This window comes from Ictalurus furcatus, chromosome 7 (assembly GCF_023375685.1).
Source record: "Ictalurus furcatus strain D&B chromosome 7, Billie_1.0, whole genome shotgun sequence".
In the NCBI taxonomy this organism is placed as follows: domain Eukaryota; kingdom Metazoa; phylum Chordata; class Actinopteri; order Siluriformes; family Ictaluridae; genus Ictalurus; species Ictalurus furcatus.
In genome coordinates this window covers 9748398-9764171 of record NC_071261.1, presented here as the reverse complement: position 1 = coordinate 9764171, position 15774 = coordinate 9748398, and the positions used below count along the sequence as shown (strand labels likewise).

General features: G+C 43.2%; 1 protein-coding gene across 1 annotated transcript in view; it reads right to left on the bottom strand.

Moving 5' to 3' along the window:
* Window positions 1-15774, bottom strand: part of rem2 (RAS (RAD and GEM)-like GTP binding 2) — a 39480-nt gene that overhangs the window by 2727 nt on the left and 20979 nt on the right. Inside the window, exon 4 of the mRNA XM_053628292.1 lies at window positions 9736-9913. Within this exon, the coding sequence (XP_053484267.1) occupies window positions 9736-9913 (178 nt within the window). The remainder of the gene's footprint in view (window positions 1-9735; window positions 9914-15774) is intronic.

Below are 15774 nucleotides of genomic sequence, written 5' to 3'. Positions count from 1 at the left end.
AATTTTCATTTCAATTTTATTTGTATAGCGCTTTTAATAATTGCACATTGTCACAAAGCAGATTTGCAGAAATCTCAATGTAGATTTAGATCTTTAATGAGCAAGCCAGTGGTGACAGTGGTGAGGAAGAACTCCCTGAGATGACAGGTGGAAATAATCTTGACAGGAACCAGACTCAAAATGGAAACCATCCTTCTGAAGAGCGAAATTCGACAACTGTATACTTTAAAGACAAACAGTACTAAGAATAATGAGGACACGAGTCTTTTTGATTACAAGTATGATTCTACTAGTGAAATTACTCACAATTTTTTCAGACTTCTTCAGATCCTAGCAAAACTGAACCTACTGATATAGAGAGAAAAAACCCCTGGATGCTGAAGTAGCTTCTGTTGTAAGCTACATCAGCATGTCCACCACTTTTGGTGATATGAGAATCAATCGAAAGTCAATGCGAATTTATGGGTCTACCCTGATAAAATAGGCTGTCATTCAGGGAGAGCATCGATTTCTGCAGGAGTGATTTCTGACAGAGACCAATTTCTAATGCCTACTATCACACCATAAAGCCAAACGAACATAAACTAATATGAGAACTGTTAATCATAAGCAAGCAGTTTTGCAACTTTTGAGACACACACTCCATATTAGAAAACTGTAATAACCTAACCTAATAGATCAACAGTGCTCCCAGAACAGGTTTACAAAAATGACAAGACCAAATGACAAAGTTTAAAGCCTGGTTTATGTTTTGTCAGAAGTGCTTCTAAGAAATGAAAGCTCATGTTGTAATAAAATGACAGCACAGTTGGTGATGTTTAATTTGAGGACAATTATACAGAATCATATTATCAATCGTAAACACTTCTGTGGCAGCTTAATTTGAGGCTTTTAAATTTTACACAGAGCTCTATTAAAGCGTAACCTCATTTACGATGTAGTTATTACTCCATGGCACTAAACACTGATTTTGTAAGAAACAGCTGTACTGTACTGATCTGATTTGAAAGGGGGAAAAAATAATATAATAAAAAATAATTGTTCCATTTTCTACATTCATCCTTCATTTATCTTCAGTAAGCACATTGTCCTGGTCAGGTTCATGGTGTATCTGAGCTTATACAGCACTAAAAGTAGCAGTAAACTGTAAACTCATCTAGCTACCAGTTATAACCCATTATTATTATTATTATTATTAATAATATAATATAATATAATATAATATAATATAATATAATACTGTCACGATTCCCCCTTTAAGCAGCGTGCTCTAAGCGCGAATGCGCGAGCACCTGCTTTTCCGTTGTTGACCGTAACGACATCTGGACACGTGTGTTTTGTTTATGTTTCTGTCATGTCTCCTCCCTGTTCTGTCATTGGCTGGGATTTCACGTGGGTCTGTATTGCTCTCAGCTGCTAGCAGTTTAGACGCTGATTATGTCCGCATATATACCGCGCGCCTCCCAGCACACAACGCGGAAGAGTAATACTTTAGAGTTAGTTTAGTTCGTAGCGTATTCATAGTCACAGTCCATGTTTAGAGTTAGTTTAGTTTGGGTCATAGTCATAGTCATAGTCATAGTCACGGTCCATGTTTAGAGTTAGTTCGCGCTGGATTATCCGCTTCCAGTCCCTCGTCATAGTTTGTTTCTTGTTTTGTTTATCGACCTAGATTCCTGCCTTGCCCCGTGTATGCCTGTTTGCCAATCGCCTGACCTCTTGCATGTTTGTGGATTACGTTTTGGATCACGTTTTGGATTTGTCTGCCTGTCTCTCTTTCTAATAAACAACTGTTCATCCAGCACTTGCATCCGTCCTATCTCTGCTCCGTCACGATTCGTGACAGAATCTTCCGCCCAAAACATGGATGCAGCAGGAGAACGGAGGAGACGCAGAACCCGGAAGTCGACGCCAACCGTCCCCGCTATGGACTCCGTCCACTTCCCACAATGGACATTTATGGAGCTTCCTGATCCATTTGACGGATTTTTCGGTGCCCCTGAATATTTTCTGGTAGACTGTCAATACTATTTCGCCAGCCTGTTAGACCCTAAGCCAGAGGAGAAGCAATGGCTCCGATTCATGTGGTCCCGGTTCTTTGGACCGGCCCGTCAATGGGTGCAGCTCAAACTGGATAAGCACTGTAGGAACCTGGACGGTGTAGAACAGTTTGTGGGGGAATTCATGGTGCGATTCGGGAGTCCGGAGGCGAAGGACGAGCTAGAACAACTTCTCAGGGGGATAAGTCTGGCAGGTGAACCTGCCCTGCCGTTTACCTACTACTACAGGCAACTTCATGCAGAGCTCAACTCTGAGATCCAAGTCAAGCCTCCAGTCCCTGAGATCCAAGTCAAGCCTCCAGTCCCTGAGATCCAGGTCAAGCCTCCAGGCTCTGAAGTCCAAGTCAAGTCTCAAGTCCCTGAGGTCCAAGTCAAGTCTCCAGTCCTTGAAATCCAAGTCAAGTCTCCAGTCCTTGAAATCCAAGTCAAGTCTCAAGTCCCTACGGTCCAAGTCCAAGTCAAGCCTCACGTCCCTGAGGTCCAAGTCAAGCCTCACGTCCCTGAGGTCCAAGTCAAGCCTCACGTCCCTGAGGTCCAAGTCAAGCCTCATGTCCCTGAGGTCCAAGTCAAGCCTCACGTCCCTGAGCTCACGTTCAAGCCTGCTGATCCAGTTGACCAAGCTCTGCTAATATCTCAGCCTAATGACCAAATGCTGCTCACGCCCAAGTCTACCGACCCGGTCGCCCAAGTTCAGCCCGCGCCCCAGTCTGCTGACACGCACAGCCAAGTTCTGCTCGCGCCCCGGTCTGCTGACACGCACAGCCAAGTTCCGCTCGCGCCCCGGTCTGCTGACACGCACAGCCAAGTTCCGCTCGCGCCCCGGTCTGCTGACACGCACAGCCAAGTTCCGCTCGCGCCCCGGTCTGCTGACACGCACAGCCAAGTTCCGCTCGCGCCCCGGTCTGCTGACACGCACAGCCAAGTTCCGCTCGCGCCCCGGTCTGCTGACACGCACAGCCAAGTTCCGCTCGCGCCCCGGTCTGCTGACACGCACAGCCAAGTTCCGCTCGCGCCCCGGTCTGCTGACACGCACAGCCAAGTTCCGCTCGCGCCCCGGTCTGCTGACACGCACAGCCAAGTTCCGCTCGCGCCCCGGTCTGCTGACACGCACAGCCAAGTTCCGCTCGCGCCCGAGTCTCCTGACACGGCCAGCCAAGCTCCGCCCGCGCCCGAGTCTGCTGACATGGCCAGCCAAGCTCCGCCCGTGCCCAAGGTTCACCTGGTGACCTCAGAGTCTCAGCCTCCCTGTTCAGCTGAGGACGTCGCTCAGCCCGCCTGTTCAGCTGAGGACGTCGCTCAGCCCGCCTGTTCAGCTGAGGTCGTCGCTCAGCCTTCCGGCTCCATGGCAAACGTCATTCCTCCCTACTGCTTCGAGGAGACCCACGCTCCTCTCCCTGGCCGCACGGAGACCCACGCTCCTCTCCCTGGCCTTACAGGGGACTTCGCTCTGCCTTCCAGTTCAGCTGGGGTCGTCGCTCCGCTTTCATGCTCTGCCGAGGACTTTGCTCAGACTGCCTGCCCGGCTGTGGATGTCGCTCTGCCTTCATGCTCCACCGAGGACTTCGCTCAGCCTGTCTGCCCGGCTGTGGACGTCGCTCTGCCTTCATGCTCCGCCGAGGACGTCGCTCTGCTTCCCTGCTCCGCCGAGGACGTTGCTCTGCCTTCATGCTCCACCGAGGACGTCGCTCTGCCTTCATGCTCCGCCGAGGACTTCGCTCAGTCTGCCTGCCCTGCTGTGGTCGTCGCTCTGCCTTCATGCTCCGCCGAGGACTTCACTCAGCCTGCCTGCCCGGCTGTGGACGTCGCTCTGCCTTCATGCTCCGCCGTGGACGTCGCTCTGCTTCCCTGCTCCGCCGAGGACGTTGCTCTGCCTTCATGCTCCACCGAGGACGTCGCTCTGCCTTCATGCTCCACCGAGGACGTCGCTCTGCCTTCATGCTCCGCCGAGGACATCGCTCAGCCCGCCTGCCCTGCTGTGGTCGTTGCTCTGCCTTCATGCTCCGCCGAGGACTTTGCTCAGCCTGCCTGCCCGGCTGTGGATGTCGCTCTGCTTCCCTGCTACGCCGAGGACGTCGCTCCGCTTCCCTGCGCCGCCAAGAACACCGTGCAGTTTCCTGGCTCTGCCTGGGACATTCAGTCCAGGGGGCCGGCTCCGCCAATTAAACGGGATGACTCATGGCACTCCGGGAGGAGTGCCTTTGGGGGGGGGTACTGTCACGATTCCCCCTTTAAGCAGCGTGCTCTGAGCGCGAATGCGCGAGCACCTGCTTTTCCGTTGTTGACCGTAATGACATCTGGACACGTGTGTTTTGTTTATGTTTCTGTCATGTCTCCTCCCTGTTCTGTCATTGGCTGGGATTTCACGTGGGTCTGTATTGCTCTCAGCTGCTAGCAGTTTAGACGCTGATTATGTCCGCATATATACTGCGCGCCTCCCAGCACACAACGCGGAAGATTAATACTTTAGAGTTAGTTTAGTTCGTAGCGTATTCATAGTCACGGTCCATGTTTAGAGTTAGTTCGCGCTGGATTATCCGCTTCCAGTCCCTCGTCATAGTTTGTTTTCTTGTTTTGTTTATCGACCTAGATTCCTGCCTTGCCCCGTGTATGCCTGTTTGCCAATCGCCTGACCTCTTGCATGTTTGTGGATTACATTTTGGATTTGTCTGCCTATCTCTCCTTCTAATAAACAACTGTTCATCCGGCACTTGCATCCGTCCTATCTCTGCTCCGTCACGATTCGTGACAAATACCACATTGCTGTTGAAAGTGAAAACAGGAACTAACTTGTCTCTCAGACATTCCACAACATTTAATCTAACTATATGTTGTTAAAATGTGCGATGTTTTATAAATTAATTAAATGAAACATTGTAATCTTTGAAGAATAGGGTTGCTGGGGTCTTGGAGCCCTAATAATAACAAGAAGAAGAAGAATTTAGCATTTTTCTCTTGAATGAGTAACAGGGTTTAGTGTAAATTTAGCAAGTTTGGAGTTAAAGATGATAAATTTATATATATATATATATATAATTTGGGTAACAGCACTGCATTTTCAAAGTGACCTTGTCAGCCAATATCACAATATCATTGAAAATGAATAAAAAAAAATAAACAGACTGAAAGAACTTACTTTTCTTCTTCCCATGATCTGCAGGAAATTTGGATCATGCAACTTCCAGTCGAACATATGACACTGTATTACATAGGAGTGAATGTGTTCAGGTAACAGGATTGAGTGAATGAATGGAAATTGCCTTTTTTCCCCCCATGGCCTATAATAGATGACACGTGGAAAAGGATGATTCAAACATGAGATTAAATGGAGTATGAAGTATGTAAAGTGTGGTTATAGTGGGTTGGGGCAGGCAAAAACTGCTATTTTTATAGGTTTTATTTTAGGTTATGCATATACATGCATACACATATTTGTAAATGTAATATGCGAAAGAATGAGTAAAATGGCTGAGTGAAGAGAAGTTTTACAAAGAAATCAGCATTTGACTCAGCTGCTGAGAGACACAAGTGGACAGAAGGAACTGGATGAGAGAGAGAGAGAGAGAGAGAGAGAGAGAATAAAACTGACAGACTGGGACCATTTAAAATATAATTTCAAAGGGTGCTGCTATAAAATTGTGATATTCTCATAAACCAACTGGCACCAAATTGGAGGGGGGAGGGAGGAGGGGGGTTGATATAGCTGAAATGAAGACACCATGTGGCACACTGAGTAAAGATGAGCTCATATTTCTCCAACATAGCTGAGAAGCAATGAATCTTTTGTATGAATCTTATTCTAATTCACGACCGCATATCACAGTCTGGAACCAGATATACGGTCAAAGTTTGATTAAAGAAAAAAGAAAGATGGATTCTAAAAATATCCATGTTGGATATGTGTGCTGAGCACAGTGATATGAAAATACCGCCCCCCCCTCCGTCAGCAATCTCCATCTCCTTTGTCTTTTCTCTCTCCCTCTCGTTCTTTCCTTCAGTGTTGTGCAAACGTAAAGAAATTTCAGTGTTTCAGAGTTTTTGGTACTTGACCCTTAGTGTTATGGACAGCGTTATGATAGTAGAGGGGAAGAAAATACCAAAATAGCATTATCATTAAAAAAAATTGATGATAGATCCCTGTCTTGTGTTCGTCCAATGAAACGCCCTCTAGTCCCGCCACAGGGTTTGTATTTGGCTATGTACAGTATGTCAGGTCCATAAATATTTTGACAAAATGTATTATTATTTTAGCTGTCTAACACAGTTTATTGAACAGATGACTGTGAAAATCAAAATGCAGACCTTCAGCTTTAATTTTAGGGTATTTAAATCCAAATCAGGTGAAGACTGCCGGAATTAGAGCACTTTTTTTTTTATATACGGTTCTTACAGCTGAGGAGTTGTTTGCATCTTGCGGTATGGCCTCTATATTTCTGCTCTCGAAGTCTTCTTCAAACGGTGGATTGTGATACCTTCACCCCTGCCCTGTGGCAGGTGTTGGTGATGTCACTGACTGTTGTTTCTGGGTTTGTTCTTCACAGCTCTCACAATGTTTCTGTCATCAGCTGTTGTTGTTTTCCTAGGCCGACCCATTCGGTGTCTGTTGCTCAGTACATTACAGGTTTCTGTCTTTTTTAGGACATTCCAAAATGTTATATTGGCTATGCCCAATGTTTGTGCAATGCCTCTGATTGATTTTCCCCCTTTTCTCAGCTTCAAAATGGCTTACTTTTGTCCCATAGACAGTTCTCTGATCTTCATGTTGACTTATCCTTTTTAACAACAAATGCAGTCTTCACAGGTGAAACTGAAGGCTAAAACCAAGAGTAGATGTTCAGAGCTATTTATTGTTAAAACAATCAGTCTAACAGAACACATCTGGGTAGCAAGAAACCTATGTTAGTCACATGTTCCAATATTTCTGCTCGCCTACAAATTGGGTGGTCATTTCACACGTCTACATATAAGTACCAGGAAATAAAAGCTGAAATTCTAAACTCTCTTCTCATATACATCTTTTGTTCTCAAACCCAAACATCTTCAGTCTGTAGCAAAAAATAAATAAAAAATGGGCCTTTCTGTTCCAATAGTTTTCAGGAGGGGACTGTTTATTGGGAACACCGAAAGGAAATGGAACTGGAGGACAACGGAAAACAACTGTGGTGGATGACAGAAGAATTCTTTCCCTGGTGAAGAAGAACCCCTTCACATCAGTTGGCCAGATCAGGAACACTCTCGAGGAGGAAGGTGTACCTGTGTCAAAGTCAACAATCAAGACTTCACCAGAATAAATACAGAGGGTTCACCACAAGATGTAAACCAATGCTAAGACTCAAAAACAGGAAGAGTTATTAGGATTAAAGTCAAAAACTTATTCAAAATGCCAAAAAACCCATACAGCTCTGGAACAACCTCCTATGGACAGATGAGACAAAGATCGACTTGTACCAGAATGATGAGAAGAGAAGAATATGAAGAAGGTAAGGAACTGCTCATGATCAGAAGCACACCACCTCATCTTATGGCGTTGGCATGTTTTGAGTTTAACTCCTATTTTCCAGCAACGCTATATTAATGAGGGAATTAGCTGATCACCTCGACCTTTTATTTATTATATACTTGAATATTTAATAGACTGCAGCGCTTGCTACATCTTCCAAACACACCTACACACAGACTATAGACAGGACGCAAACCTATTCATCTTCCTACAGTGTTTAGTTTCAACGCAGTCACTTCTAAAACACTGGTGTCTTCAGAAGACCTTGAGCTGGGTATACAGCATCAAAATAGGACAGCGGTTCCTGTTCTCAGTCCCAGGGGATTTGTGTACCTCATCCAGGCCAATTATCGAGCCCTTCCTGAATGGAATCAGGTGTGTTCAAACATCAAACGGTTCGCAGCTCCCTTAGGACTCTCCCTTGCACACTCAGTGGATTGGAACGCCAGAACTATCCTTTAGACAATGTGGCGTATTGCAGAAATCACAATACCGTGCCACATGAGGCTTTAAAAGCATTCCAGGCAGATGCTCATAGTGTGTGTAAGCACTGGTCCAGAACTATTTAAAGGAAAACTGCATTCTGAAAATGTGTTGGTTGGTGCTATATTTTTGTTATTCCTGTGATATCACATAAGGGCATGGGGCCTCGTTTATCAAGCTGAAGATGAACGGATTTATGCGTAAATTGTTCATACGGTTTTTTATACAAGAAATTTGGTATCCATGAAAATACCATATATCAGGAAAAAAACGTTTGTATCCTACTCGTGGTCCTGAGTGTGTGTAAATCTCCACATATGAAAACGACCTAACGTAAACCTCGACTTGATTGACTCCAATTTGCATGGATTACTGCACTTTTAAATCTGGAATGTACTATCAGGGTTAAATTGCTTCTTTTTATCATGTTTACAGCGTTTAGTAGACACCCCCTTATCCAGAGTGACTTATTGAAGTGCTTTGGAGTTTCTATCAAAAACAAATCCTCATGTTAGTTCACTAGGTCAGGGACTACGAGTACCGTCAAGGTGATTTTGGGAAAACCAGCCATTTTATATTATTGGCATTAATTAACAAGCATAAAAATAAAGAAGGCTAACCAACACAAACCCATAAATAAAGACAAACCGTTTAATCACGGAAAAAGACATGGCGCCGGTCAGCCTGCACATAGCCATGAGTAATAATATTATAAAAATTCTGTTATTTAAAAAAAAATTCATAGGCATAGTAGTGAGTCAAAATTTCCACCTCTGCCACTTCTTCAGTTTTGTCACTAAATTCAAATGAGCTGTGCTGGGAATGCTTTTCTAAAACTTTTTGTAAATAAAATAAGTTAATAAATAAAAAATACAAATTTTTGTTCGGTTTGGATTACACAAAAACGTTTACACACAACTTTACTAAAAGAATGATCAATGAGGCCCGCTGGTAGCACAGATATGATGCAGTTTAATACGAGAAAACTATTTAAAACAGAAGAGGCAACAAACAAATTTTACAGTTAGCGCTTAAAAACAAACAGAGCGAGAGCTCATTTTCATTTACACTAACTTCGTATTATTGAGAAATCCAAGTTGGTGCAAACGTTGGACTCGACATGGCTATATTACTGTTATGGCAGAGACTTGACTCAGCTACCTAGCTGCAGATTGTCGAAGTGCACTGTGGGTAACGTACGAAAAAAGTGAAAATAGAATGAAGAAAATGCCAAATGAAAGAAGAAGAATCTCATTACTAAATAAATCTTCGGCGCCAAAACAAGTAGTCACCATTACTGCACAATAAGCACCTACGGCTCATTTTAGTCCCCCCCCCCGCACTTTATTGTAGCTGTGACTGAACTGCACAGAGAGTAACAGATTGAACGGTATATATGTGATCTGATAACAACATGGATAGATCTACTGCCCAATACAGTGAAAGCAAGACTGAATGAATAAGGGCATTATTAGATTTAACCTACTGTGGACCCTCTGCCTCACAAGTCCCAATGAAGGAGTCCCAAAAAATGACACCCGGCACTCGTCAAAGGTAGTATTGTAAAAAATAAATCACCTTTCTGACCAATCAGATTCGAGAGTTTAAGAACGCTGTGGTCTACACTATTATTACTAATGAACTAGGTGCCTTACTGGAGCTGTTAAATAATTAAAATGGCGCCTTGGTCTTTACCCTCTGTGCTGATCTCACGGGAGCGCACTAGGTCGCTCTTGTTGCCCACGAGGATGATGGGAGTGTTGGGGTGGCTCTCCCTCAGGAGCAAGCGCAGCTGAGACACGCGGTGGAAACTATGGCGGTCCGTCAACGAGAACACCAGTATGCACACCTCACATTGTAGCATGGAGAGCTCCTGTCAATCAATCACACAAACACACAGAAGCTAGGGTTAGTGAAGAATACAACGTTTCTGAATCAAGTGCAAATGGAACATTTCCCACTATAACTATGGACCGAAGTGACACGTTTTCTTTTCCTGAACCAACATATGTGGATCACGATCCATACCTTTTCTTTCTTTTTTCTTTCACGTTAGTTTTTAAGACTAATTTAAGAATAAATTCCATTGATGTTAATTTTGTAGTGTTTTCTTTAAAATGTTAAAAATGTTTTTTTTTTTTTTACAGAATTGTTTCTTTATCCTCCTATCAAGTAATATAATTATAATATAATTTTTAAAGATAGTAGAAAGATAATTTCTAATAAAATTCAACACCAATGAAATCTTTTTTTATTTTAGAAAACCAATTTAATGTGACGCATATCGTGTCGATAAATTGGTCTTCCAGTATTGTGATATGATCCATCCATCCATCTGTTTTCTGTACCACTTATCCTACAGGGTCACGCTGAACCTGGAGCCTATCCCAGGGAGCATTGGGCACAAGGCGGGATACACCCTGGACAGGGTTCCAATCCATCGCAGGTCACAATCACATACACGTTCACACACTATGGACACTTTGGACATGCCAATCAGCCTACCGTGCATGTCTTTGGACTGGGGGAGGAAACCGGACTAACCGAAGGAAACCCCCACAGCACGGGGAGAACATGCAAACTCCACACACACAGGGCAGCAGCAGGAATCGAACCCCCAACCCTGGGGATTGAAATCGTATCGTGTGGTAAGTCTGAAGTTTACACCCCTAATACTAAAAAAAAAAAAAAGAAAAAAAAAAAAAACCTTTCTGATTCCACATACGATTACAGATACAGATTTTATTTGGGAGCACTAAACAGATACAGATACAGAGACAGATCGTGTCATTGCATTACACCCCTAATATACACTTCACGCATGTACAGGAGACGAAGCCAGTGTGCAGAGATTCTGACTGGACTAGATTTGTGTAATGCTCTGAAATTTGCTGCGACCCAGGAGATGGATGCTGAGCTCAGGTGTGCTCTGCCATCGTCCCAACGCTTAGATCCCTCAGTCCTTACACCGGCATGCTTAAATCTGTAATTTTGACAGGCGAAGTGAAATAGAGCGCACCTGCCCCCTCCCTTCACGTCTGTCACGGGGCCCTCTAGTGTCTCTTCTAGGGTGTGAGATAGAAATACTGACAGCTTGTTTATTTATCCCCATTCTCTTTGTAATCCTAGAGACAGACAGAAAGCGAGAGAGAGAAAGAGAGCGAGAGAAAGAGAGAGAGCGAGATGGAGAAAAGAGCACCAGACAAGGCTACTGTCTCTTTCTGTCTGCCCTATTTTGTTTAAGGTCCAAATCCTCAGGAGAAATTCACATCCCCTTGTATCATGCCCTTGAGGTGAAGATTTACAGCCCCAGATCCATTCTAGTGGGGGAGGGTGAGCTGGAAGGATAAAACAGAGGGATAAAAAAAATAAAAACAGCCAAGCCACCTGCCACTACGCCTAAGAGAAGATGGATGTGAACGATTCCTCTTTTCCCCATGACGGACAGTAAGGTTTGTAGAATTTGAGGGTAAACAAGGGGTCGATAGTGTGAGGAAAGATGGGCACTCTCTGGGGAAGTCCTGACAAAACTAAAAAGGTCTTTCCATCATGAGACTGATTTACACACTCGCACAACCGCTAAGGGCTCTGTGCTGTTTTCGGCTGCTCTCGCCATCTGTCAGTGTCCGCCTGCTCATGTACTCAGTTACACACACACACAGTCATAGCTTTAACAGTCATAAATACAGTCACAGCTTTGGAAAATAAACCCCTGTGTTTTGCTTTCTCATACACACTGATTAAAATAATGCACCGTGTCTAAAGCTGAAAACATTTATTAACGCACTCGTTCAGAATCACAACCATCTCGCAAACCTATTTTACTTTCCTGGCATGTGAATAGGTACGGCAATTCATATTTATGGCAATCCAATTCGATTTTATTTGTATAGTGCTTTTTTTTGTAAGAGACACTGACACAAAGCAGCTTTACAGAAATCCGGATGTAGATTTAGATCCCTAACGAGCAAGCCAGAGGCCATCATGGCGAGGACAAAACTCCCTGAGGAAGAAACCTTAAACTCATATTTAATAATATGGTTGTTGTTTTTTTGACGATGTACTTAATAATACATACCAATATTAAATATGGTAATAATGACCTAATATGACATCCACTTATAATCAGTTAATACCAAGTAGTTGGTATACTAGTGTACACTGCCATCCAATCGCATCAGGCATTACTCTTCCTTCAAACACCCACATCTAAGGGCCTTTCTCCATCTGTGCCAAATTAGCGAACCAAGTCGAGATCTCTGATAATCTTGAGGTGCAAAGCGAGTGCATTAGGCACTATGAATAAACGCTAAAATCAATTATTTGTGACACTAAGTTAATTTCTATCTTGTACATCCAAACCTTTTGAAGCAATTACATACAAAAATAGATTTTGGATGTGATAAGACTATTGGTGTAATGATCTATGACCAAAAGGGCTAATGTATGCTGGTGTGAAGGGTTGCCAGGTCTCAGCACAATTTGCACTCTAATTACAACTTAAAGACTGCACAGGAAGCCCAGAAACTAGCAGGACTTGAAAAAAGGAGTCGCAGTATTTCACTGTGCATTTATGCATTTCTGATTCGATGCATCCCTGCTTGGGTGACTCACAAGGGGGTGTGTCTGAAACACAGGGCACAATCTGCGGTTACTGAATTGTGCTGTAAAAGTCACGCAGTTCTCTGAAGCCCAAATTTGTTTTAGAATCCTCCGTTCTCTACTTTAAGTTCTAAGTTCACTTTCAAAAATAAACTTCCAAATCGCCGTCACTGAATTAGAGGTAAGGATCGTGGTGGATCAAGAGGCTATCCCTGGAACACTGAGCAAGAGATGGAAATAAATCCAGGCTTAGAGTACCTTAAAGTTCACCAAACACATGCACTTGCCTTTAATAAATCGCTCCGTGGCAGAGTGGGCTGTGGTCGAGACAAGCCAGGAGACTCGGAGAACAAACGGGTAACATATGAGTGGCTGCACCTGTGTGGGATTAACGTGCTAATATACAGTCATGTGAAACAAATAAGTACACCCCATGGAAAGTGATGGCTTTTTTGACATAATTGGACAAGCAAACATTTGATCATGTTTGAAACAGTGCCTATTAATGAAGTTTATATACTTGAACAAAACCACAAAAAAAATTAGCTTTTTCAATCATTCAACAGAAATGTCAAAAGATGTGATATTCTTCTGTGGAAAAAGTAAGTACACCCTTGGCCTCAGAAGCTGGTATTGCCCCCTTTAGCATAATTGTCCACCAGGATTGCTGGAATTTGTGACCACTCTTCCATGCAATATTGTTTAATTTGCAAGATGTTTGGGGGGTTTCTTGCATGTTCTGCCAGTTTCAAATCTTTCAAAGGGATTCAAATGCTGACTTTGACTAGGCCATTACATACCCCTCCATTTCTTTGTTTTGAGCCATTCCTTGGTGAATTTGTTATTGTGATCAGTATCATTATCCTGTTGAAACATCCACTTTCAATTCAACTTTCGATCAGATAACCTCATATTTTCTTCGAGCACTCTTTGATATGATGCATAATTCATAGGTGAATCAATGAATGCAAGCTTTTCAGTCCCTGAGGCAGTGAAGCAACCCCAAACCATAACATTTCCACCTCCATGCTTCACAGTTGGTATGAGGTGCTTCTCCTGAAAAGCTTCCTTTGTCTGCGCCAAACATGTCTGCTGTTACTGTGGCCAAACAACTCTATCTTTGATTCGTCTGTCCAAAGCACATTATTCCAAAAGGCCTGGTCTTTGCCTATACACTCATTGGCAAACTGTAGTCTTGCAAAGGCTTTTTCCTGGTATGCGTTCTATGCAGGTCAAATTTTGCAATCTCTTTCTGATTGTAGATGCATGCACTTTGACACCAACAGTTGCAAGACTTACTAGCAGATCCTGTGATTAAATGTTGGGGTTCTTGGAGACTTCTATTTGCTTCAGACGGTCTGCTCTTGGGCTGAATTTGCTGTGACAGCCAGTCCTAGACAAATTGGCAGTTGTTTGAAATCTGCACCATTTGTAGATTATTTTCCTAACAGTGAAATGATGTATTTCAAATAATTTGGAGATTTTTTAAAATCCTTTGCCAGACTCATAGGCATCCACAACCTTTTTTTTTTTTCTGAAGGCCTTACAGAACTCTTTAGAGCTTGATGACACCACACACCTCAATAACAAAGGGAACACCAGACACTAGATCTGAGAGTGGTATAAATAAGACAGGTCCCACCTGCACTCCCTAAGCAGGTTCTAATCACTGGCATCCAATCCTGAACACCTGATTCTAATTTTAGGGATCTGAAGGTGTGATAAATGTAGGGGTGCATTTACGTTTTCCATGTGACTGATCTGTTTGTTAATTTAAATTGTGAAAATTGTGTGCATCACCTTCATTAATAGGCACTGTTTCATAGAGGATCAAATGTTTCTTTGTTCAAATATGTCAAAAAAGCCAACAATTTCCATATGGTGTACTTATTTTTTTCACATGACTGTATATCCCATGCGTCTAGCAGAAAGATAGAGCTGGTGCATCTTGAGAAAGACGAAGGACAGGACCCTGCTGAGCCTGTGTATGGATTTATTTTTATTGATTTGTTTTAGGTTCTTTTCTTATGAGAATTTCTTATTGGGGGGGGGATGGGGGGGGGGGGTTGGAGAGAGAAACAAAAACAAAACAATAATAAGCACAGCTCTCTTCTGCCTGCTTCCAGAGTAATTCTGTTCTACACACTAGGGTATAGCACACACAATGTTCTTCTCTTCTTAAAAGTTGCTGACGCATTACACGGGTGTCATAGAAATGAGCTTTTATCTTTCACACACACTTTCCCTCTACTCACCCACAAAACACCCTCCAACTTGAGCATAAAGCACACACACACCTCTGCGGATAAACACTTACCTTCTTGCCAGACTACAGAAGAAACAGAAGACAGCTTTACACCTACAGAACAGAGTCTTGCTCACCACACTGACATTTTAAGAGCACCTCCATTTTCTCGCACTGACGGGGTGCTGAAACGTTAGAAACGCTACAACCCACTCTCATTTCACAATCGAAAACCGGTAAACAGAAGTGTACACACGTACTCCCAGTGTACTTGTCCTCTGTGTAGTCGGCATTATTACCCAGGTGGAAAAGAAGTGCTTTGTTTTGTTTTATTTCCCTGACTTGGACCTGGCGAAGGTGGACAGCACAGATATAATGATGATAATAATAATAATAATAATAATAATAATAACAACAATAATAAAAACACAGAAGAGTAGAACACTAGGGCAGCTCCCGCGAACAACTGAACAGTGAAGACAGATACATAGAGGTGCGTCTGCCAAGTCGAAGCAGGCAAAAATAGTTCTTCTTGATGTTAAGTTCATTATTGGTAGCTATTTGTGTAACTTACTTTGAGCCCACTTTGGGTTTCAAAAATATTTTTCCTAGGTGGCTAGTGCTGGTGTGCATTTGCTAATGTTAACCAACACGTGAAATGTTGACATTAACCGATATAACAGGATACTGATACTTGCTAACTAGGGGAGCTGCAGGGAGCTCGGGCTAGCTGCCCTAATACACGCTGTTCCCGCGCCGTTTTGTGCGACTTCTCGTTTCTCCAAATCTCCGCAACAAAGGTGAAGTTTGCAAAGTTAGCATGACCCACAGTTTGACACATTAACGGGAAATACCCTAGGTTTAAATAAACCCCAATTATCAACATA